Source organism: Aquarana catesbeiana, linkage group LG01 (genome assembly GCF_042186555.1).
Source record: "Aquarana catesbeiana isolate 2022-GZ linkage group LG01, ASM4218655v1, whole genome shotgun sequence".
Lineage (NCBI taxonomy): Eukaryota > Metazoa > Chordata > Amphibia > Anura > Ranidae > Aquarana > Aquarana catesbeiana.
In genome coordinates this window covers 498,744,326-498,770,068 of record NC_133324.1, presented here as the reverse complement: position 1 = coordinate 498,770,068, position 25,743 = coordinate 498,744,326, and the positions used below count along the sequence as shown (strand labels likewise).

The 25,743-nt window shown below is 42.6% G+C and overlaps 1 protein-coding gene across 1 annotated transcript in view; it reads right to left on the bottom strand.

Annotated features, from left to right (window-relative positions):
* CERS1 (ceramide synthase 1) overlaps positions 1 to 25,743 on the bottom strand; it is a 95,653-nt gene that overhangs the window by 31,412 nt on the left and 38,498 nt on the right. The window contains exons 2-3 of the mRNA XM_073592658.1: positions 14,491 to 14,650; positions 7,161 to 7,341 (exon numbers count right to left, since the gene is read on the bottom strand). Coding sequence (XP_073448759.1) covers positions 7,161 to 7,341; positions 14,491 to 14,650 — 341 coding nt within the window. The remainder of the gene's footprint in view (positions 1 to 7,160; positions 7,342 to 14,490; positions 14,651 to 25,743) is intronic.

Genomic DNA, 25,743 nt, shown 5'->3' with positions numbered 1-25,743 from the left:
TCAATCACTGGGTGCCGTCGGTCAATCATGGGCCCGGGACAGGGTGATCGGTATGTGCTGTGACGAATCCCAGCCCAGCCGGGCCGGTGATTGGCATGTGCTGTGACAAAACACAGCATAGCCAGGCCAGCAGGCGCACGCGCGAGCCCCTTACCAGAAAAAGCAGAATCACATAAATTTATGTGATTCTGCACAGCCGGCCCGCACTGTAGCTTTACTGCAAGCAATAAGGTTTTTTTTAAGGTCATGCTTATATGCAGATCCTGACTCCATAGCAACTATGGTGCTAATTGACCCCACACATCTATTCCCTATCCCACAGTACTGTCCTCTCTAATACAATAGGAGGTGGCTGATCTGGCTAGGATAGGTAATCATATCCTGTTTAAGAGTTTCCTGCTGGCTGAAGCAATTTTAAAGCCTTCAGTGTCAGACCACTGCACGTGTTCCTACAGGTCACATGGTATGCAATATATAAGTGCTGCAGTTTACAGATTAATTATAACTCAGATTTATGTCCTTAATTATCAGGCAGTGATCCCATTTCCACTTAGACAAACAGTAATTGGGAAACACAGGGACAGACAAATTTCTCCCTGATAAAATAGGTCATGTTAGTATGGCTGACTGCAGATTAGCACACTCATGTCGCAAAGTCTGCATTTACACACAGATCTGTGCACTGTCTCATAATGTGCAGTTACCCACAACAACCACATTTAGTTTTACAGGCTTTTCTATTTCTAAGTGGCTGCCTAGAAATTTAATCAGGGTTTTGTTTAGTATACATTAAAGCCCACGTTCTGACACAGCAAGTTCTATGTATTTTTTAAATCTTTAATTAAAAGAGTATGTAAACCCAACAACTTATATTCCTGATATGTGCCTGCTGTACCATGTACTTGTATGAAAAAGTATCCTGTGTTATCTTTGTATTGCTTCCTTTGTGTGAAATCTCTTCTAGCCCCTCTGCTTTCCTATTTAAAACTGACCACACTAAGCAGAACACACTGTAGTCAGTTCTATATCTGTGCTGGGAACTCAGCCTGCTCTCCTCCAATGATCAGACCTCTCCTGACAACCTCTCTCTCCCCTACACAGCCATTCACTGAGTTCAGTGTACTGCTGTTTCCTCTCCCCTAGCTCTTATGCAGCTTAGAACAGCAGGAGTGTGATCACTTATAATATTTTTTTTATATCTACTGTATACACAAATGCTGTGCCTTTCATTTTAAACTGTATGGCTGTTTTACAAGGTGAGGGTATACAATCATTTTAACATATAAATAATGTAATTAATTTACTACTTCAGGAGTCCAACTATGAGAGCACTGTAGCACTGTACCTGCCTGAGCCCATGCAGAACTACTGTTCTGCCCAACATATGTATAGATGGCAGGCTATAACCCCAAGACACCAACCCCTTGGTCCAGAGCAGTCGGAGTCACACTTTCACCAAGCCTTGTATTCTGACTCCATGGTTGCAGGCTATGGCTCTGACAATTTTACCATGCACCTGGGTCCTATGTAATGTGTTCTGGTTGAGGGATCTTGTGGTATATTCCTAGTGCAAGCTTGTTTGAAAGTGCAAGGCGGGTGGACTTTTCGACCGGACTGGTCCAACAGACTTTCCGACGAACTTTTGACGGACTTCCGACGGACTTTTGAATGAACGGACTTGCCTACACACGATCACACCAAAGTGCGACGGATTCGTACGTGATGACGTACGACTGGACTACAATAAGGAAGTTGATAGCAGGTAGCCAATAGCTGCCCTAGCGTTGGTTTTCGTCCGTTGGACTAGCATACAAACGAGCGGATGTTTCGACCAGACTTGAGTCTGTCGGAAAGATTTGAAACATGTTTCAAATCTAAAGTCCGTCAGATCTTTGACCGAAAAAGTCTGCTGCAGGTCTGATGGAACCCACACATGGTTGGATTGTCTGCCGGATTCGGTCCGTCGGACCAGTCCGGTCGAAAAGTCCACCTGTGTGTATGCCGCATTACTGTGTACTGGCCTATTTCAGGTGCTTCCATTTAAGCAGTGCTTGTGAATAACGTAAAATTAGACAGGATGCCACAACGGCCTAGTGCATTACCAAACAATACTTTATTAAAATTCTAAACAACCAAAACATCTTCACAAAAATGCTCTTATAATAGCGTTGTCAAACAAATCACACCAAAAAAACTCCAACTGTGGGGCGATGTCACCAAGTCCAAGCCCTCACTTCAATAGGCAAGCCTAGGCATTTCGGGAGACGCACTCCCACCCTCAGAGCTAAACCCACCAAAGAAGGTCCAACTGTGGCCCAGATGTTTCAGGCTCTTACACTTAGGCATCCCCTGTAATTAACGTCAATGCAGCCAGAAGCAACGTCCACACTTTTTACTGAATGTTTGAGAGATACAGTATTATGATGCAGCATCAAATCCCAAGCAAACATACCAATAAAAAATGTAAGAGTCCTTACCCATCTTCAGTGGCATGATTTAAGCCCCTTGTTCCATGGTCAGGGGTGCACTTAGTAAATGAGCCCAGCACTCCAGGGGAAGCCGACAAGGGGGAAGCCAAGAACACAGTCCCCTGTCCTACACTCCACCCACTACTTATATGGGATCCTGCCAGAGAGGGCATGAATTCAATAGTGAAAGATCTTCTGCTCTATCATAGTGAGGAGCAGGTTGCTGCAGCCAAACAGCAGCTTTTACTAACAGAGGTCCCCCTGAAAGAGGACTGGGGGGAAGTTCTGTACACCAATGATGTAAATAAATTCAGATTCCCATATTTTACAGAAAATTCCAGCACTGCAGTTTGAAGAGGAAAGGTAATTTTTAATAACATTAAATTAAAACATGGCTTGTATAGCAGTAATATATGATATATGATTGTCTTTTTATTCTTTTTTTTATTATTCAGGAAAGTGGAGTTACCCTTTTGGTAAGCTCAGGTCCACCCTTGCACTCTAGCCAGTATATACTGCTTTACGTCTGTTCATGTTTTCCCTGCACTGACAGACTGACAGTAGAGTTTCCTGTCCTCTGCTGAACTAGTATTGATCACCAGAGTTTAATGAAAACAAATAGAGCTGCTGTCACCCTTTAATACAAAAGACTGACAGGAGATCCAATTTCCAACACCTGGTAACCAGGGGCATAACCGATATGCCTTTGGAGGAAAGTCACTATGCGGCATTTTGACTTTCCAGACTTTACCCCAAAGATATAGATGTTCTAAATAGACCATACTGCATAAAATTACGCCAACACATTTTTAGAAAACAACAACTTGGATCCCCTTACCTCTTACAATTATACACAAGTAAAAACAAATATATAAAGTGTGTGGCCACTTTTTTTTAGGCATCTCATAGCTGAGGAAGTCTATGTAACAAAAATATAACCTGGTTTAGGCGTTTCTCTTTAAGCATCAGAAACTTGCACAAAATTCTTAATAGGTTATATTTTAAACATTTAACGTCCAACGCCAGGCAAAAATGTAATGTAAACAGTACATTATGCACCAGTTACCTCCCCAGTGCTGATTTCAAACATGTCTTTCTAAGCCATCCTGCAGTGTAATGTATCAAAGTCACAGTTTCCACTTATGAGCAAAGATACTATCCTGCCCTGAGGACCAGATATTTTTCCCTGTTCGTTATCTTCTTGGGCACTATTCCCCTTACCACCCCCATTAATTCTCCTGCCTCGGAAGCCTATGGGAGAGGAATTGCCATGTGTCACATCTACCAATAGGAGCTGTCCACATCATGCAGACAGTGATGCGGGCACTCGAAGAAGGAACTAAACAGATAAAGAGAGAAAAGTCGGCTGGCAGCAACACATGGCCACCAATTCAGGTATGTAAAATGGGCATTTGGATAGTTTTGTTTTCATACTAGAGTTAGAGGAGGGTGGGTTGTTAATGTCTTGAGGTTGGGTTTTAAACATTTTGGTCATCAGATACTATAGAAAATGTTTTGTTTATAGACTACAGTCCTTAAAGTGGGGTTCCCACTTAAAAAAAAAAAAAAAGTCAGCAGCTACAAATACTGCAGCTGCTGACTTTTAATTGGACACTTACCTGTCCCTGGGTCCAGCGATGCGGGGGATCGAAGCCCCGCTCGTCCTTCCCTCCACTCGGCGGCGCCGGCTTTCTGACTGTGGGCGCCCGGCTGTGGCTTCACAGCCGGGCACCCACTGCGCATGCGCGAGCCCCGCCGCGCGCTGTCACTGGCCCCGCAATCACGTGTCCCAGATGATTGACAAGAGGGAGGGGAGAGAGGTGATCTCCCTTCCTGCGCCAAGAGAAGTGACGTCAGGAGCCCAGGCATCGAAGGAGGCAGTCTATGAGGGACCCCCTAGCAACAGGCATTTAGAGGTGAGTAAAAAAAAAATTTTTCTCCAAATGTTTTTTTTTTATTTTTTTTAAACACGTTACTAATTTTTTTTTTTTTTTGGGTTGGAACTCCACTTTAAAGGCATACAGTAAGTAACATTCCATTATTCTATTTCTTTTGAAAACAAAAGACACATAAACTATATACTGTACTGTACACATTCATTTTAGACAAAGTAATCAGCCAAATGCCATTGCTGCCTTCATAAATAATGTAATTGGGCTGGACTGAAACTTGCTATTCCTGGCTCACAAATCACAGAAACTCGAGCATCAGTATATACATTTAGTTTAAATGGCTTTATGATCACCTTAGCTATTACAATATAATGTGACACTGTTTATCTAGCTGTTTATAGTTAAAGCAACCCTGTTATTATGTACTGAAATTCAAAATAGTCAAACCCAGAACAGAAACAAGCGAATAATTACTTACCATTCCCACTCCTCACACCATCGGATTGACGCTTTGGGGGGGGGATTTACTAAAACTGGTGCACACAAAAGAGTTCAAAGCCGCATTACAGGTCGCACCCCATCAATGGCAATGGAACTGTTCTAATTGGAGCTACTCAAGTTGCTTAAAAAAGGTTCCTGCAATACTTTGGTGCAACTTCAACACAACTTGCATTGACTTCAATTAATGAAGTCGCATGCAAGCCACGATGAAGTCATGCAGGGATGTCGGATTTAAAGTCGATTGACTTTGAAGCCGTGACAGTGTGAACAGTTGTTAGAAGCCAATTGGTTACTATGTACAGCTGCCCCAGATTCTGTGTGCACCTGTTTTAGTAAATCACTCCCTTTGCCTGTGAGAAATCCCCAGCTGAAGTCAAAAGTAAAGCAGTTTTGAACTTCAGGGTCGCCCACAGTGCTCAGTGGACTGGGTCCTATAATGATATGGAGGTCAGAGGGAGAAACAAAAGAATACTGCAAGGGACCCAGTAGATTGATGTTCCCAGTTCCCAGAAGTGTCAGTTTTCCTTCAGACTTCAGCCAGGGATTTATCTCAATCCGAGCAGTGTCCCTGCCTTGCAGGATAGGTATAAATTCACTGGTTTCTTTTTCAGGAATAGCTACAGTATTATGAAATGTGATACTTAATGCCAGGGTTACTTTAACGAGTCAGTCCACCCAAAGCTGATATTTCAATTTTCGATAGACAACGGAGTGCTAAGCCACCCAAAGGTTTCTAATATTACTTGGGAACTTTGTTGGTGAGGTATCTGTGCTTGAGTTCCTGGGTCCGAACATCTGCTGTGGCCATTATGGGGTGTTCCCACACTGTTTGATGCTATTTATTTTATATCATGAAGGATGCAACAGGAGGAGCTGTAATACACAAAAGATAGGTAGGAATACCCAAATCTCCCTCTTGAAATATCCAAAATTTAAGAGAAGCCAGGGGCTGACTCGTATCACTTATCGGTGGACTAAGCCCAGTCACAGCCCCCCAAAGACCCCCACCCCTGCTACCTTTATGGATGTTGTGCCCAGCCGCTGAGCTCCTTCTCCTATCCCTGCACTGCACACAGCCTGGGCACAGGCAGCAGAACTCCTGCTCCCCACACAGCACACAGCTGAGATCAGATTCCTTTACACAAAGCCACAGTCTGCACAGTGTGTAGCTGGCCACTGTAGTTGCGCTGCCATTCTGACCAAGGAATTTCACAGGTCAAACTGCAACATAACAGACATCTATACACTGTGCAGATCATGACAGTGTGAAAGAGAATCTAATCTCAGCTATGTGCTGTATGGGAAGGAGGAGCTCTGCTGAGTGCACGGCCAGCAATGAACCCGTCCTCTGCCCTGCCAGCATTGATCCCTATCTTTTACCCTGCCAACAGTCAGGGCCGGTGCTACCATTAGGCAAACTAGGCAGCTGCCTAAGGCTCACTGCTGCCTAGGGCGCCCAGCCAGTGGTGTTCCTACTCTCTTTTCTCTGCAGCAAGTCTCAGCATCAGCAGGCAGCCGTGGCTAAATTCGCACATAGTATCAGAGGCGCAGCGATGACAGAGGACTGTGTCTGTCCCGAATCCTGAATGAATGGAAGCAAGAAAACATTCATTGATGGCCGCTGGTAGGCTATTTTTTATGGGCGCTGGTGAGGCTGCATTGATGGGCGCTGGTGAGGCTACATTGACGGGCGCTGGTGGTGCTGCATTTGATGGGCACTGGTAGGCTGCATTTGATGGGCGCTGGTGGGCTGCATTAGATGGGTGCTTCATTAAAAAGGTTGGGTATACATGGGCAGGGCAAAGGAGATGAAGTCAGGGGTGGAGGCGGGGGGCAAAATGAGGTTTCGCCTAGGGTGTCAAAAATCCTTGCACCAGCCCTGCCAACAGTGACCCCTGTCCTCTGCCCTGCCAGCGGTGATCCCTGTCTTCTGCCTTGTCAGCAGTGACCCCTGTTCTCCTCCCTATTGACCCCTTGTCATCTGCCCTACTGACCTGTAAACTCCTTAAACTCCTGTACACTCCCCTGCTGACCTCCCATCCCCTACCCTGTTGACACCCTGTACACTGCCCTGCTAACCCTTTTACATTGCACTACAAAATAATGGCCTCTGTACAATGCCCTACAAGCTGCTATCCTCTGCCTTAATGAGCCCCTTGTATACTGCCCTGCTGAACATCCATCCTCTGCCCCCTGACATTTTGTACTGCACCCCCACATCAGACAGGCTAGATCCAGCCCTGAAGCCAGTACTCTAAAGGATATTTTCAGATTGCTACAGATCCAATATTTAACTTACCGGAAAGCATAGGAGAAAAGTATAAGAGTAAAGGTGACTAAATGGTGCAGAATCATGACAACAGAGTCCTTTCTCCATGCATCCATGTACAGGGTTGCGTATGTTGAATGTGCGTAGAAACTGCCTTGAACCAAATACAGAAGGGCTATTTCCTTGGGAACATCTGCTCCTGATGTCCAACCTAGGATCCAGCAAAAGGCCACAAAAAAGAAAAAAAAATGAAACAATTAAACAGAGATCAGTTTAATGTTAATCAGGTTCAGCAACTGTTTTTTTTTTAAATGCAGAACTCCATAGATTTACCTTTCTTTCTCTCCCCCTGCTTCTCCATTAAACTGTAGGGAGCAAAAGGAAAACCAAGTGTAGGCTATGAGCCCCCAGTAACATAGATAATTTAGGGCTAAGGGGTCCATGTTTGACAACACTTACTAGCCAAGTACTGATATATGGAGTTAGTCACATGCTACTGCATGCCCAAAAGTATTGGATGTCTCCCGATGCTGAAAAGAGCAGCAGGGGAACTAAGGAAACGTAAGTATATGCTGGGGGGAGGGGGGGGTAATCAAACCGGAATGGGAAAAATATGGGTTTGCTGTAAAGGAGAACTCCCCAAAACACTTTTTTTTCAACTAAATAGGACACATAACATATATTTAAAAATCTTCAACCCTTTCGAGGGAGAAAATAAAACTTGTAACTATTATATCCATATGATTTAAAACATATCCTGTACATGTCCACTTCTGCTAGGCACATGTCAATGCTAAATAAGTCTGATAAAGAGAAAGGCAACTTCTTCTTTCTTGTATTTCATGCTTTCCCAAAACATAAAGGTAAATCAGTTTTTCTCCAGACGCCTGTGCTGCAGTATGCAGGTGTGACTACAAGTTCCATAAAGATGAATAGGAGAGAAGAGTTGGAACTGGATATTGTTCCTGCACCGTGAAGCACAGGCATTGGGAGTGATTGTGAATGTAAACATTGCCCAGTGCAGCAGAAAACCTGGCAGCAGGGGAGTTTCTAGGTCTGCAAAAGATATGGGGCTAGAGCCCATAGCAGCAGTCACCAACCTTTTTGCATGCCCGCGGGGGGAGACCGGTGGTAAACAATTTTTCACGGGCGATGGCTGGTGTTGGCGCTTCAATCATCATGGCACCATGGTTGATATGGTGTCAGGGTGATTGAAGTGCATTATTTCTATTGTTACATTCTAATATATAATGAAGTGGTTCAACTCACCATACTGCAGAATCAGTGGGAGCCCTGGGCGTGTCACTTGCCACATCTCCTGTCACCAGATGCAGCGTGTCACTTGCCGCCGTCACCTGCCACCATTTGCAGATTGCCACTTGCCACGTCTCCTACCACCATTTGCAGATTGTCACTTGCCACATCCCTTGCTACCATTTGCAGGCTGTCACGTGCCATGTCACCTGCCACCATTTGCAGATTGTCGCTTGCCACGTCTCCTGGCTCCATTTGCAGATTGCCACATCTCCTGCCACCATTTGCAGATTGTCACTTGCCATGTCACCGGCCACCAGATGTGGGTTGTCACTTGCCAACCTATGTGGATTGTCACTTGCCATGCCAGCCAGTGCCACCAAATGTGCATTGACGCTGCATTGGTGGAAGGCTGACAGCACTGGTCCATTTAGTGAGGGCAGGAGAGCGGTGATGCGGGGTGGGCAGTGAGAGATGATGTAATCTCGCTGCTCCCTGCTGCCCATCCGACATTGAAGCAAGGGGGTCTGGCTGCAAAGTGGAGCTCCACGATGACAGGAAGCACGTGACCTCCACTCCACTGTGCTGTGAGGGTGGAAGAGTGCTGATGTGTGGCGGGCAGTGAGAGATGATGTCATCTCTCTGTTGTTCGCCGCACCTCACTCCCAAATTGAAGAGGCCTGGCTGTGAAGAGCGCTGATGTGGATCGGGCGAAGAGAGATGTCATCTCTGCTCGTCTGCCCGCTCGCTTCTCTCCTCTGCCTCTCTCATGCAGTTAGCCCGCCCGCCGCTGGTTAGACAGGGACCCTGCAGCAAGAGACTCGTGGCTATGGAACCCAGATTCGGGGCTATAGCCCCAATAGCCACCCCCTAGCAACGCCCCTGCCTGGCAGAGTTAAGGGTAACCATTCCAAATTTTTGGTATACTAGTTAAGGGTCGGTAGGAAAACTTATACTGTTTATTTTTTAAAAGTTACACCTGTACTTTAGGCCAGCTGGCACATTTTCTAAAAAGTTTAAAATATAGGGAGCCTGAACTCTATATGTATGGCTAGCTTATAGGTCCAGGTAATGATCACCTGTCCAATTTAAAGCTTTTAATGATTTTACCAATTTGTAAACAACTATTTTACCTGTACTTTAGCTGTAGTTATGTATTGTTTTCTAAAGCTGAATATACTGTTTTTACGCTGCAGGTAACTTTCAATTACTAAAATATAAATGAAAAAGTACAGTGTGTAGCATCTGTCATGTGTTGGGAGGCTTCATCCTTGCTATCTATCCTCTTCTGTAAAAATGTGTTTGAATATATCAATGACTTTAGGGACTTAAAGTGTATTTCCACTTATGCAGGCAAATTGAGCTAACACCTACTTCGGGGGTCGGCAACCCATCGATCACGGGTAGATCACGTCCCTTCCCTGCCGACCCACAGAACCTGGACAAGAGCAGCGGTAGCATTTACTGGAACTGATCCCATTTCTCCTGCAGCCACTGAAAGCTGTCTCTCTTTCTCTCCCTCATGCACCTTTCAGCTGCTGCAGGAGAAAAGGGGATAGGTTCCAGTAAATGTCACGCCCACCGTGCTCCCTTTTCCCCCCCGCAGTGCTGCCGGCTTCCCTCCTCTCCCATCAGCTGCTGCAGGGGATCGTTTCAGAATAGAGAGTGGGGGAAGGGGCCAGTAAATGTGTCATTTACCGACCCCTTCCTTTTCTGAATGAACACTGCGAGCAATTGGCGTCGATCACTCATTGTGTTCATTCATAATTGACTTCAGTTTGAGAATGGACAGGAAGCTCTCCAGGAGCTATTCCTGTTCATTCATTCTGTGCAGTTGAGGCTGAAAAGATAGAGAATGAGGAGTGTGTCCTCAATCTACTTTCTCTGTCTCAAAAGTGAGATAATCAGGGGTCTGTTTAGACTGCTGATATTTCGCCTCCCAACAGGGCTGCTTAAAAAATTGTAAAAAAAAATGAAAGAAATTGTACAAATAACAAAAAAAATTAAAAAATTTAAAAATTAAAAACTACGGACACAAACCACTGCTCTACTGACATCCTCCTCTGCCCTACTGACAAAGTCCACTGGCTGACACCATCCACTGCCCTACAAACACCAACCTCTGCCCTACTGACACATCCACTGCTTTACTGACATGGTCCACTGCCTGGACTGTACTGACTGACATTGTCCATTTTTAAGGTAGGCTACTTTTATATTTTTACATTTGTTTTATTATATTTTTCAAAGTTTTTTTTACTATTTAGTTAGGTGTTGCTAGGTAATTTCTTTAAAATAGGGGGGCACCAAACCCCAGTGATCTTTGAACTCTTTCATGTTGTTCAGGTTGCCTACCCCTGACCTACTTTATATTTGTGCTCCCATTCACATAGCGTAAATTTAAAAAAAAATGAAAAATTGCAGCTTATCTTTTTTGATGCTCTATTCTACAACCTCCAGTAAGGAAAAATCCTAAATAGTTCTCTTTGTTTATAAGGGGGCTGGCTGGCTCTATTTACCATCATTAACCCTGTTTTTTGTGAAGGAAAATATTCCATATCAATTGTAACTAGATTTAAACACTGTCTGCCCTAGCAAAGGGTTAAACATTTAGAGGCTAAACTTCCATTGTGTGTTAAACAGGACAGACATTGTTTAAAAAAAAAGGAGTCAGCCATGACACCTTCTCCTAAGAAACATCTAAAAAGGTAAGAAATCTAAAAAAAAAAAATGTAGGTATGCTGTGTGAATGGGAACACATACCAAATATATAATGGGGCTTTCTCAAATTTGACTTAAAGAGTAGAAATACACTTTAAACTAGCACAGGCTGCTCCATGTCTGGTATTAGTCAGTAGACATACAGTATCTCACAAAAGTGAGTACACCACTCACATTTTTGTAAATATTTTATTATATCTTTTCATGTGACAACACTGAAGAAATTACACTTTGCTATAATGTAAAGTAGTGAGTGTATAGCTTGTATAACAGTGTAATTTTGCTTTCCCTTTAAAATAACTCAATACACAGCTATTAATGTCTAAACCACTGGCAACAAAAGTGAGTACACCCCTAAGTGAAAATGTCTAACTTGGGCCCAAAGTCTCAATATTTTGTGTGGCCACCATTATTTTCCAGTACTGCCTTAACCCCTTTCGGGCATGGAGTTCACCAGAGCTTCACAGGTTGCCACTGGAGTCCTCTTCCACTCCTCCATGATAACATCACGGAGCTGGTGGATGTTAGAGACCTTGTGCTCCTCCACCTTTCATTTGAGGATGCCCCACAGATGCTTAATAGGAATTCGGTCTGGAGACATGCTTGGCCAGTTCATCACCTTTACCCCCAGCTTCTTTAGCAAGGCAGTGGTCGTCTTGGAGGTGTGTTTGGGGTTCTTATTATGTTAGACTACTGCCCTGCGACCCAGTCTCTGAAGGGAGGGGATTATGCTCTGCTTCAGAATGTCACAGTACATGTTGGCATTCATGGTTCCCTCAATGAACTGTAGCTCCCCAGTGCCGGCAGCACTCATGCAGCCCCAGACCATGACACTCCCACCACCATGCTTGACTGTAGGCAAGGCAAGACACACTTCTTTGTACTCCTCACCTGGTTTCTGCCACACACGCTTGACATCATCTGCACCAAATAAGTTTATCTTGGTCTCATCAGACCACAGGACATGGTTCCAGTAATCCATGTCCTTAGTCTGCTTGTCTTCAGCAAACTGTTTGCAGGTTTTCTTGTGCATCATCTTTAGAAGAGGCTTCCTTCTGGGACGACAGCCATGCAGACCAATTCGATGCAGTGTACGACATATGGTCTGAGCACTGACAGGCTGACCCCGTACCCCTTCAAACTCTGCAGCAATGCTGACAGCACTCATACATCTATTTCCCAAAGGCAACCTCTGGATATGATGCTGAGCATGTGCACTCAACTTCTTTGGTCGACCATGGCGGACCTGTTCTGAGTGGAACCTGTCCTGTCAAATCACTGCATGGTCTTGGCCACCATGCTGCATCTCAGTTTCAGGGTCTTGGCAATCTTCTCATAGCCTAGGCCATCTTTATGTAGAGCAACAATTCTTTTTTTCAGACACTCAGAGAGTTCTTTGCCATATGGTGCCATGTTGAACTTCCAGTGACCAGTATGAGAGAGTGAGAGCGATAACAGCTAATTGAACGCACCTGCTCCCCATTCACACCTGAGACCTATTAACACTAATGAGTCACATGACACCGGGGAGGGAAATGGCTAATTGGGCCCATTTTGGACATTTTCATTTAGAGTGTACTCACTTTTGTTGCCAGCGGTTCAGATATTAATGGCTGTGTTGAGTTGTTTTGAGGGGATGCCAAATTTACACTGTTATACAAGCTGTACACTCAATACTTTACAATGTAGCAAAGTGTAATTTCTTTAGCGTTGTCACAGGAAAAGATGTAATAAAATATTTACAAAAATGTGGGGGGTGTACTTACTTTTGTGAGATACTGTATGTTCCTAAAAGAAAGCAAACAGAAATGAGGTGTGGACATGAGTCAATATCTAAGAGATCAGACTGCTCAATGCAAGCCCTAAGGCCCTTTTCAAACAGGCTTTCCAATCAGGTCCACCTGTCGATTTTTCAGGTGGACCTGATCGGAAGCTCCGTGTAGGGTTATGGCAGTGGTTCTCAACTCTTGTCCTCAGGACCCACTAACAGGCCAGATTTTAAGTATTGAACAAAGAAAATGACTCCTGGGCACAAGTGGTCAACCAGATATATGGAAAAATGACACAGGCCTTGCTGCCCTCAAGGATGGGGAATCCTAGCAAACAAAGAAATAAAAAGAGAGAGGGGCGCACCAGCCATTGGCATTATCTTTTGTAAAACATTTATTGAATAAAATGATAAAAGAAATTACTCACAAGCAGTTGTAAAATCAGGTGCCATAAAACTCGAGCAACAACAAGCAGCAAGTGGTTATAGCGATGAGCGAAGCCTTCCAAAGGTCTTAGAGGAACATACAGGCATCACTACTAGCTAAACTAACTAAGCTAGTAGTGATGCCTGTATGTTCCTCTAAGACCTTTGGAAGGCTTCGCTCATCGCTATAACCACTTGCTGCTTGTTGTTGCTCGAGTTTTATGGCACCTGATTTTACAACTGCTTGTGAGTAATTTCTTTTATCATTTTATTCAATAAATGTTTTACAAAAGATAATGCACATGGCCGGTGCGATCCTCTCTCTTTTTATTTCCAGATTTTAAGTATTACCTTTGGGGAGATGCAGACTAGAATACTGCAATCACTGAGCAGCAAATGATATCACCTGTGATGTATTTCAGTTATCTTGCAAACCTGGCCTGTTAGTGGGCCCTGAGGACAGGAGTTGAAAACCACTGGTCTATGGGCAGGTGGATGTAAATAGACTTGTGTCTATTTATATCTACCTGCCTTGGAGTCTGTCCAGGTCTGGAAAAAAATGGAAAAGGATTTCAGTTCTTGACCTAAGTGTGATTGATTGGAGGTAGCCTGATGTAAATGGTCACAGGCTCCTTTACACTGGTGGTCAGTAGAAAGTGCACCCTATATTGAAGATCAGTGGAGAAGGGTCCGATTAAGCCGGCCATAGATGGTTCAAATCTCAGCTGGTTTAGCAGGGAGTGGCCAAGATTCAAACCATTTATGGGCAGGCTGATTGTACCCAAGTTTATTGCCAGTGGCTATAACCGCTAGCAATAATCACTGTGTTCTCTCGGCAGGGACGGTTCACGGTGCCTATCCCTCTGGGAGAACACAATAGCTTAGCGGGAGCGAATCCTCCATCATCACTGGCTGTGATGATAGTGGAATCAAGCGATTTCCGTGGTTGCAGAAAAGAAAATCGCATCATCTATGACCTCCCTTACAATGGCGGTCAGCAGAATAGAGCCCCATACATTGATGTTAGAAGGACAAGGGCCCTCACACTGGTGGACAGCTAGAGGAAAAACGTCCTTCAAGTTAGTGGTTTCAATAGAGTTTAGTCAAGGAACCCCTAGAAACCTCTGAAGGAATCCTAGAGTTCCCTGAAAATTCCATGAAAATCTTCCATATGTACATCTTTACACATACCGCGGAAGGCAGAGAGTGGATTGCGAAAGAAGTTGTGCTTGGTGAAGAAGAGAAGGTACGAGCAATAGGACCATGATGCACAGTAGAAAAGGAATTTCCAGGCACTCTCAGGAACTTTCTCTGCTTCTTTTGGCCGCAATCGGCACCATTTACCAAATGGCTGTAAAGAGATGCAGAAACACATACTATGGGTTCAGAGCCAAAACACATATAAGATACATTTGTGGCAACAAAAAGAAAAACTACTGAAGAAAATGTTGTGCATTAAAAGAGCTTTTGAGCTACATCACAATGCACATGAGGCTTCAGAAAGCTTTAAGTGCCTAAGGAATTGCTCTGCAGTGATTAATTAGGACACATCATGCTTAAAGCAGTGAATCAGAGACTTCACAATGATTGAAGTCATCTGTGCCAAGAAATCTGACAGTATCTACACACAGCTGTTCTGCAATGCAATGAAACAGACTCTCTCTATTGACTGGATAATGTCATTGATAACCCTACTAAGAGAACCAGAGCTATATAAATACCCCCCTAGTCAACACCTCCGCTAGTCAAGATGTAGTGTGAATGAAAGTTTACAGTTTGTGAGCCTGGAAATAAGTGGAGTCTCTAGGTTCTTTTCTGCTGTCAGTTTGCTATGTTTAGGATGGGAGGTAATTGTACCTCTTGTAACCCTCAGCAGTTTTCCTGTGCTATTCCCTGAGGTCTAAATTTAGTCACTAGCTATCAGGAGATATAAACAAGGGACATAACAGTACTTTTCATACAGCACATATACAGTGGGTATAGAAAATAATCACCCCCCCCTCATTTTTAAATTAAATGAATCACATTTTGTTGCTTTGCAGCCTGAAATGAAGATGGACACAGTTTTTGTTTTATTCAGCTGTATTTACTCAGTGCAACTTATAACATCAAAGTGAAAGATATAACACCAACATAATAAAAAAATAATCAAAAAAATGATCACCCCTCTCCTAAAATTGACTTAAACGTAAACTCAATCAGGTGTAGCTAATAACCTTATCAATGCCATTTGACTTTCAACTGTGATCAGCTGTGGTCATTTTGATTAGCTCGGCATGAAAAGAGCTTTAACAGGCTTTATATTTGGTGAAATAATGTATACTAAGAGGCCGTCTTTAAACACCCATCATTTTCTACTTCCCTACCTTTCCAGCAACCACTATGCGACTTTATGTCCTAAAGTGGATATTTATTTCATTCAATTGCTTCTATTACAGGGGCACACTTTTCCCCTATGTACAGTATGCAGCAATACCAACTTGAGCGCCAATTAAAAGGTCTCCCTCTATGCGATAAGCGCAGCTTTTACCCATTCAGGTGGGTCTGTGTGTTTTTTTTTTGCTTGTTTGTTTTTTTTCTTATATGCTAAATACTTAATAGAAAAAAAGAGGGAAAATACAGCGCTGTGTAAAATGGAAATAGAGAAATAGCTGCCAACACAGCTGTAGACTAAAAGCAATATGTGTAAGTGTAAAATGTGTAGCGCTATTAAACCACCTAAGAAAAATGTGTAACCATTGAAGGCAATCAAGCTAATGACACGGTAATGCAATCAATAAAGTTAGTAACATTATTATGGTGTAAGGCTCCATTCACACTAGCGCGTTTTTTGATGCATTTTGCAGAAATGCATGGGAATTTTGCATGTTCACATCAATGCTTTTTTGTATCTCTGCGTTTTTGGAAAGGGTCGGGGACTTTTTTTCATGCAAAAAGCAGCGTTTTGCATGTAATGGATTTCAATGGACAAGCATCAAAAACGCAAGTGCACCGTTTTTGCAGCGTTTTTGCAGCGTTTTTGGTGCGTTTTTGCCGGTTTTTTTTTTTTTTTTGTAATTTTTTTTTAAGACTGTAAAAAAAAATAAAAAAAAAAAAAAAAAACGCAAATCGCGGCAAAAACGCGGCAAAAACGCTACAAAAACGCTGCTCAAAAATGTGCCAAGCATGAAAAAAAAACCTCCAAAAACGCTCAAAAGCAACATGCATAGGTGTGAATCGAGCCTTATAATGGAAAGTGCTATGTGAACAACACAATATACAAATGGGTACATAAATATCTGTCCTAATATAAAGATACCATAACTAGTACTGGGTGAATAAAGTGCTTATAGTGACATAACTGATACTAGATCAAGAAAGTGCTTATAGTGAAAAAACACAAAGTCCAAAATTGGATGATCAAAAAAATAGATAATCAAAAAAAAAATTAACCAAGAAAATGATTTGGTTAATAAGAGTGCTTAAAGTGCCATGAACCAAAGTCCAAGGATTGAAAGTGTGATCCAAAGAAACTTGAACAAAAAATTCAGCCAAAGGGTGACACTCCAAAAGAGCAAAATATTTAAAGGTGCCACCACCGATGAACAAAGGGGAGGCTTACCAGATGTCAATGACTTAGAGAGGCTTATACCACCCAAGTCACAAAGGCTTATTGGTCAGCTAGCTCGATGGATACAACAGGCTCGACAGGTACAGCTGGTCCTGGATCAAAACGGTAACTTCACACAAACGTTCTCAGGAGGCTAATATTTTAGTGAAACGGGTCGACGAGCAAGTTTTTGTGGGCATTACTGGATCAGAAATTTTTCTTTTACCTTACAGTATTAAATTAATCTTTGTATCGTAGGCCCAGTCCTCTATAACTGTATTATTGGTAACTGGTAACCGTGTCCATACAGGGTGTTGTTTGTATGTTGTTTATATGTTTTTTACTATGTTGTAATAAAATTTATACTTTTTTACTGATTCTCTCTCTCATTATGTGCCCACAAAGTCTGTTAATTTTTTTGACTTGGTGATTCCTTGAATATATATTTTGGATGTTGGCATGGTGAGGGCCTTCCCTACTTCTATTATTAAGAAGTGGCAGGTATTTCATACAACACAGACCCTCCCTGGATCAGGACATCGCTCCAAACTGGATGAAAGAGCCAGGGGGAAACTGGTCAGAGAGGCTACCAAGAGGCCTGAGGCAGTTGCAGGAATAACAATATCACAAATTCTCAACAAATGTGGCTTGTATGGGAGGGTTACAAGAAAAATGCCACTCCTTAAGAAAGGCCACATGCAGTCACGACTGAGCTTTGTCAAAATGCACTTTGAAGATTTTGAGACCACATGGAAAAAGGTGTTATTGTCAGATGAGACTAAAATTTGAATTTAGCCAAACGATATGTCTTGCAGAAATCCAATACTGCTCACAATCCAAATAACACAATCCCAAGAGTAAAGCATGGATTTGGTAATATCCTGTTATGGGGATGTTTCTCTGCTTCAGTACTTGTCAGGATATAAGGAAAACTGGATGGGGCAAAATACCGTCAAATTACATGGTTACATAGTTAGTCTGGTTGAAAAACGACACAAGTCCATCTAGTTCAATGGACTTGTTCTTGAGGAAAATCTGCTGCCCTCTGCCAGAAAGTTGTCAATGGGAAGACAGTTTATCTTCCAACATGACAATGACCCAAAGCACACAGCACAAATGACCACACAGTGGTTGAAGGAGAAAAAGGTGGATGTCCTTGCATGGCCTAGTCAGAGACCAGACTTAAATCCCATTGAAAATCTGTGGAATGACTTGAAGACTTCAATCCACAAACGGTCACCATCAAATTTAACTGAACTTAGGCGGGAATGAAAGCAAAAGGTGGTTCAACAAAAAATACTGACACAAGGGGCTGATCCTTTTTCCAGCTCAGTGATTCTGTTTTTGATTTTTTTTTTCTGACATGTTGGTGGTATAGCTTTCACTAGGATGTTATAAGTTACACTGAATAAATACAGCTGGATAAAACAAAAACTGTGTCTGTCTTCATTTCAGGGTGCAAAGCAACAAAATGTGATTATTTTAAAGTGGGGTTGACTCTTTTTCCACTGTAGAAGGACCTGCATTTTACAACATGCTCTATATAAGCTATTTACAATGGAACTAGTCCCGGCATACCTCAATATCATTTCATTTACAAGTGTGCTGTGGTAATCTGCATGTGTTTAATGTGAGGTACAGATATGCATACAATATACAAATTTTGTAAGGGGCTTCCAACTCACCACAATGCACAAAAAGAAAAAACAGACATGCACCATTTTTTAAAGCAGCACACCACAATAAATGGCAATTCATTGCACTGTTGCATGCATTTTGATAGCATGCAGTAACATTTTTACCATGCATTACCATCATGCACTAGCCTAAAACAGGGTCCATAAATTGAATCTGTAGGTATCAAACCCAAAATCAAAAATGTAATATATTGCAGCTTACCAATCATTAGATGTGGTGGCTGTGTTAGTTTTCTTTTTTGGGCTTTTTTTCCCCTCTGTTTTCACCTGGTGATCTGGCCAGTAACACACCTCCTGTATTAGAGTGCCCCCACTCTGGATAAATACTCACAGGGGGGCACCTTTGGACAGCAGCATTGTCAGTCTGGGAGTGTTAAATTTACTAGCAATTTTTAATGCACAAACTGAAGCCAAACTCAAGTTCACATTTTAAAAGCAGGTACAGTCCAAGGGACTAAGTCAGGATCTCAGTCTACTTGTCCCTCATGACAATCTACTTGTCTTGTCTATAAAATTTCTTTTTTTTTTTTAACCAAAACCGTATTGTGAAGGGTTGATGTTTTTATTAGTCAGAGGTGCTTTTAGGAATGTCTGGGGCTTTTAAAAACGAAAGGAGCTCTATGGCAACTTCAACTTTTAGGCTGGGTTCACATATATGTGAATTAGATGCATTTTTAATCTCATCCAGTTCGTATAACATGTGAATGTTAACGGATTTCAATGGAGCCGGTTCACACATGTGCGGGCCGCTGTGGTGCGGTTTTGAAAAGGGTCCAGTGCGTTTTTTTGGGTTTGGTTCAGGTGCAAATTCAAGGAAAAATTTGCACCTGAACCAGTGAACAGAAACGCACTGGAGTCTGGATTGCAAACCGCAGCTTCATATACAGTATGTGAACCCCCAGCCTTAATGTTTTTAACATTGCGCTGTTTATCTCCTACTCACCTTGCTGCCTGGGTGCTCATCAGGAATGGGGAGTGTCGGGCTCTCTTAACGCTTAGCAGAAGCTCATCTGCTGAGCGAGTAAATAAGGTGGCGGCCCCAATGAGAAAAAAAAAAAGCGTTATTCCTTCAGGTTACCTTCGCACATGGAAGCACTCGGGTGCTCAGTACAAGGACATGCTGAGCAGTCAAATCAAGCTCCCTTAAGGGGCAAAAAAATGCATCCCCACTTACTGGCTGGATCTCCAGATGAAAAAAGAAGAAAAAAGGCCTAAAAAAGAAAACTAATGCAGCCCTCACATCTAAGAAATGGTAAGTTGCAATATAATAAAAGTTTTCTTTTGGTTTTAATACTGCTTTAATTGTATGTTTGAAATAACACATTTGTAAAGTTATACCTGCTAAAAGAAGAGGCACTATACTTACCTTTCCAGCAGCCTGTTTGTTGAGAAGCTGCCTCTTTGATCTTCCCTGGCCGCTGTTTCTCCCTCTTCACACTGTGGTTCCTCCCACCAGCTTGTATGTCCTGTAGTGAATGAACCAGAGGAAGAAACCACATCATGCGGGAGGAGAAGCAGGTATTCCACTTACCCGGAAGTGTGGAATACACACAGTGGCCTGGCAGCCACGAAAAAGACAACATTTCAACAAATGGGACACAAGAAAGGTGTGTATAAAGTCTCTTCTTTTAGCAGGTATGTAATTTGATATTAGTGACACAATACTGATTATAGGTGTAGCAATAAAGAGAAATGTATATAATACTTGTAAAAAATGTAAAAATACTTACCTCTACTGCCACCAAACACCACTATGATCAAGAGAAAGTGCTAGTGAGGAAACCTTTCAACCTCCTGAGTCCCCCAACTGGATTCCTTGGTTCCTCCTGCTGACCCTTACATCACTACTGTTACCCAAGAGCTTGCTTTGCAGCTCAGGGTGTCTCAACAAAACCTAGTACTCGGCCCTTTGAAAGCTTATCAGTCAGTTCTCCAATGAAATTGAGTTTTGGAAACAATGGTACAGCAGTGGCCGGCAGCCACTTATGCGGTGCTACTTCCACCACCTGTTTTTTTACTTTTTTTTAAATTGATGAATGGCAACTTTACATTGTAGGACTGTGCTGCAACTGGTTGGCAAGCGTTTGGGTTGCGATGCAGCCCTATTGATATCAATGGGCAAGTTTGACATGCAGCGCCGTCTGTCAAACTATGCAAGCCTGAGTTAAAATGGCTGCAGCCATGAAGAAAAGCATTGTGGCTGCAGCATGCTTAAACCCCTGTCTAACATTCTAATGTTAGAATTCCTATGGGAGGCCAAGGCGGCTGGTAAAACTTCAGCTCAGCTATCAGCTACTAGTTTTTCCTGCCCCCCCACCCCCCGGCAACCAGTGTGAAGGGGCCCTAAATGCTGCAATAATGACTCAAATTAGACACTAAACTCTCCCTTTAATGTGTGTTATAATAACTATATTCAAAGCTGTAAAGTTTTATCAATATGCACTTCTAAGTGTGGATGAAGTAGCCATCATGGGGATAGATATAAACATCCAGCCCAAAGCATATTCACTTTGCTTTCGGGAACCAACACTTTCCCAGCATGCATGACTAACCACTGGTAGGCTCAGGACCACATGCACTTTTGAATAAAGGTTCTTCCTATAACTTTTCACACATAAGGAGAAGAGGGAGGATATGTGATAATGACTATACTGTACACTGCAACTTAAAGGAGCAGTCCAGTCTGGGCTCGTTTTGGCTGGGCTTCTCCTATGGGTCACAGGAGTGTAATTCGTTTTGCACTCGTGTGACCCGTTTTCGGCAGAGAGCGGTCTGAAGTCCACTTTCTGCTGACGTTACACAGTTAGTCTGGTTCCGCCAGCTGCCTGGTCGGATGGTGGTCTCAGCCTCTCAGCGAGCCACAGTGAGCAGAGCAGGAGAGCTGCTGATTGACAGTCAGCAGCTCTCCGCTCGGGGAGGTGAGAGAACGGAGCCATCTGCGATGTTCAATCGCTCGGTTCTCAGTGCAGAGGCAGTGGGGGACAGAAGCAGCATCGGACCGAGTATGAGTCTGCAATAACCCCCAAACCCATACTTCTCTTTTAATCTAGGCTGTAGTATTATGCCTCGTGTACACAGGCAGGAAAAAAAGCCACTTTTAGAGGAGTTTTTCACAGCTTCATTTTAACCAAATGTCTACATTGTGGCATTTAGATTCGTTTTTCAGAGCACTGTTTGGGGGCATAAAAAAAATGTCCCAAACCTGCGTTTGGAGAGGCACTTACTGGCATAATTTACACACATAAACATGCATAAATGCATGGGATCGCAGGCTGCAAAAACCCCTCCTCTCCCCCAGCTTACACCAAATAAAACACTAAGAACAAACATATGGCTTGAATAAAGGCCGTGGCACCTTTATTGGTAATAATATACAAATTGTAAAGGAATAAATCAGCGTGAATGAGTATAAAAAGCACTCAGCAGCTGAACACCAGGGTCAACAATCAAATCCCTAAAGTAAACAAATGTGCAGATGGTGCAGCGCTAAATAAAATGATACAATCAATAAATTAAATCATTCAGGTTCATAGGGAGCACAGGTAGTCCATAAAACATCCAATGAATCCAATGACTCAAATGCGGTGAAACTACATGCTAACATCAATACCTAATCAGTGTACTATATCAGTGTCCGTGGAGCATAAATTAAGTAAAATCATTCAAAGTTCAAATATAGCACAGAGAGTCCATAAGTCATCCAGTGAATCCAACCACTCGAGTGAGATGAAACTACATGCTGATATCAGTGACTAATCCGTGTACCCTCCACCAGTACAAAGAATGGCCTCTCATCTGGTACCAGGGACCCTTTAGTTATAGAGGGTCATACAGGCGTTCCCTTACGGGTCAATTGGGGATGGAGCACAGCAGTATATCAAGAGATGCTCTTGTCTCCTGTGAATCGTCCACATCCACCTTAATGAACACAGCTTCTGGGTGATTTTTACTCAATTCCTCAAAGAAAGGTGCAATCATTTTGCATGGTCCGCACGTTTGGGTCCAGCATCAGCCAAGACTTGTTTAAACTCCTCATCTCTCCAAGACAGGTGTATTCACTGAGGAGGAATTGGTGAATACACCTGTCTTGGAGAGATGAGGAGTTTAAACAAGTCTTGGCTGATGCTGGACCCAAACTTGTTGTCGTAGATTTTACTGCTACATGGTGCGGACCATGCAAAATGATTGCACCTTTCTTTGAGGAATTGAGTAAAAATCACCCAGAAGCTGTGTTCATTAAGGTGGATGTGGACGATTCACAGGAGACAAGAGCATCTCTTGATATACTGCTGTGCTCCATCCCCAATTGACCCGTAAGGGAACGCCTGTATGACCCTCTATAACTAAAGGGTCCCTGGTACCAGGTGAGAGGCCATTCTTTGTACTGGTGTAGGGTACACGGATTAGTCACTGATATCAGCATGCAGTTTCATCTCACTCGAGTGGTTGGATTCACTGGATCAGTGTTTCTCAACTCCAGTCCTCAAGGCGCACCAACAGGTCATGTTTTCAGGATTTCCCTCAGATGAAATGGCTGTGGTAATTGCTAAGGCAATGAAACTGATCAAATCACCTGTGCAAAATAGTGGAAATCCTGAAAACATGACCTGTTGGTGCGCCTTGAGGACTGGAGTTGAGAAACACTGCACTGGATGACTTATGGACTCTCTGTGCTATATCTGAACTTTGAATGATTTTACTTAATTTATGCTCCACGGACACTGATATAGTACACTGATTAGGTATTGATGTTAGCATGTAGTTTCACCGCATTTGAGTCATTGGATTCATTGGATGTTTTATGGACTACCTGTGCTGCATATGAACCTGAATGATTTAATTTATTGTTTATATCATTTTATTTAGCGCTGCACCATCTGCACAATAATAATATACAAATATTTTAATCAATTATCTTAACCACGCATTGAATAATGAGTACATTTTCAGGAAAAAACCTGCTCAGTCATAGGACTCGAAATAACCATATTTCAACTGTAGCCCCCCCTTGATCCAAGGGTGACACACCACAAAAAGTGCCTGGGACAGGGAGGAGTGTGGGGGGGGGGGGTCCAGTGTCCAACCTACAGCAAGAGGCCCAGGTATGTCTTATATACCTGGCCAGATGTGTTCTGGAATCTTTCGCAGGTCACATGTTTTACCTAGACCATTCAGGTAACACCTGTACAGGTAACTCAGCAAAATTTAAAGAGACAGTACCAGATAAATTACAGCAAGCGGTAATATATTCATTTATTTAAACAGGCAGGGGAGGGGCAGCGGCCGTGAACCCATGCACGTGGGCACATATGGCGCCCCCTTAGGTAATTCTAGTTCCACAAGAATGAGTTTACATGTATATGCTTCTAAACAGCTTTCAATGTGCATAAATGCACATAAACATTTTTTAAACTGGATTTTTATATCTTTTATATATTTATATATATATATATATTTATATTTTTATATATTTATATAGGAGTATTTTAATACGCCCATATGCATGAGTCCCTAAAGCTTAATGGAAGCTCCACAACTTTTTTAATGGGACCTCAGGAGCTATTAGCCATAATATATACACCTATGCACAGCATATTAGCGCATTATGGTTGTCTCACCTGTCAAACAATCCCCTCTAACACTGCACTGTAAACACTTCCGCTCATCTTGGGCGCTTCCATCTTCTGCTGGTCATCCTTTTCAGGTTGTGATTGTTGAGCCACTTGATTGGCCAGACTGCGATGACGTCACTCCCAAGCATGTGAACAGGAGTCACATCATCACAGTAACAGAGTGGTGGCGTAATATACACTGAGCTCGGCTCAGTGTACGTAAATGTCGATATGCAGTTATAACATTCCTATTTCTTAATCAATATACAGTCATGGCCAAAAATATTGGCACCCCTGCATTTCTGTCAGATAATGCACCACTTCGCCCAGAAAATTGTTGCAATTACAAATGTTTAGGCATTCTCATGTTTATTTCTTTTGTTTGTATTGGACAAAATTATTGGCACCCTCAATTTAACCACTTCAGTCCCGGAAGGATTTGCCCCCTTAATGACCAAGCCATTTTTTGCGATACGGCACTGCGTCGTTTTAACTGACAATTGCGCGGTCGTGCGACATTGTACCCAAACAAAATTCATGCCCTTTTTTTCCCCACAAAAAGAGCTTTCTTTTGGTGGTATTTGATCACCTCTGCTTTTTTATTTTTTGCGCTATAAACAAAAAAAACCCGACAATTTAAAAAAAAAACAAAACAATATATTTTCCTTTCTGCTATAACACACATCCAAAAAATATATATAAAAAAACAAATGTATTCATCAGATTAGGCTAATATGTATTCTTCTACATAGTTTTGGTAAAAAAAAAAAAATCACAATAAGCGTATATTGATTGGTTTGCGCAAAAGTTATAGCGTCTACAAAATAGGGGATAGATTTATGGACTTTTTTTTTTTTTTTATGTTTTTACTGGTAATGGCGGCAATCTGCAATTTTTTTGCAGGACTGTGACATGAGTTTCTTACATCTCTCTATTGGAATTGTGGACCACTCTTCTTTCGCCAACTGCTCCAGGTCTCTCAGATTGGAAGGGTTCCTTTGCCCAACTGCTATTTTGAGATCTCTCCACAGGTACTCTATTGGATTTAGATTTGGACTCATTGCTGGCCAGTTTAGTACTCTCCAGCGCTTTGTCTTAAACAATTTCTGGGTGCTTTTTGATGTGTGGTCATTGTCCTGCTGTAAGACCCATGACATCTAACGAAGACCCAACTTTCTGACATTGGGCCCTACATTGGACACCAGAATTCTTTGGTAGTCTTCAGATTTCATAATGCCATGCACACAGTCAAGACATCCTGGAGCAGCAAAACAACCCCAAAACATCAGTGAACCTCCACCATGTTTGATTGTAAAAGACTGTATTCTTTTCTTTAACCATTTCACTGCCAAGTCCGTACGCAGTACAGACCTACAGAAGTGCCTGCAGGTGGCTAAGTCAGTACGGCGTATGGACCGCTTTTCTCCCTCTCCTATAAGCTTATGGTCACTTCAATGACCATAAGCTTATAACAGAATCATTCAGCAGACTCTGCTGAACAATTCTATAACTCTGATCAGCGGATTACAACCCACTGATCAGAGTT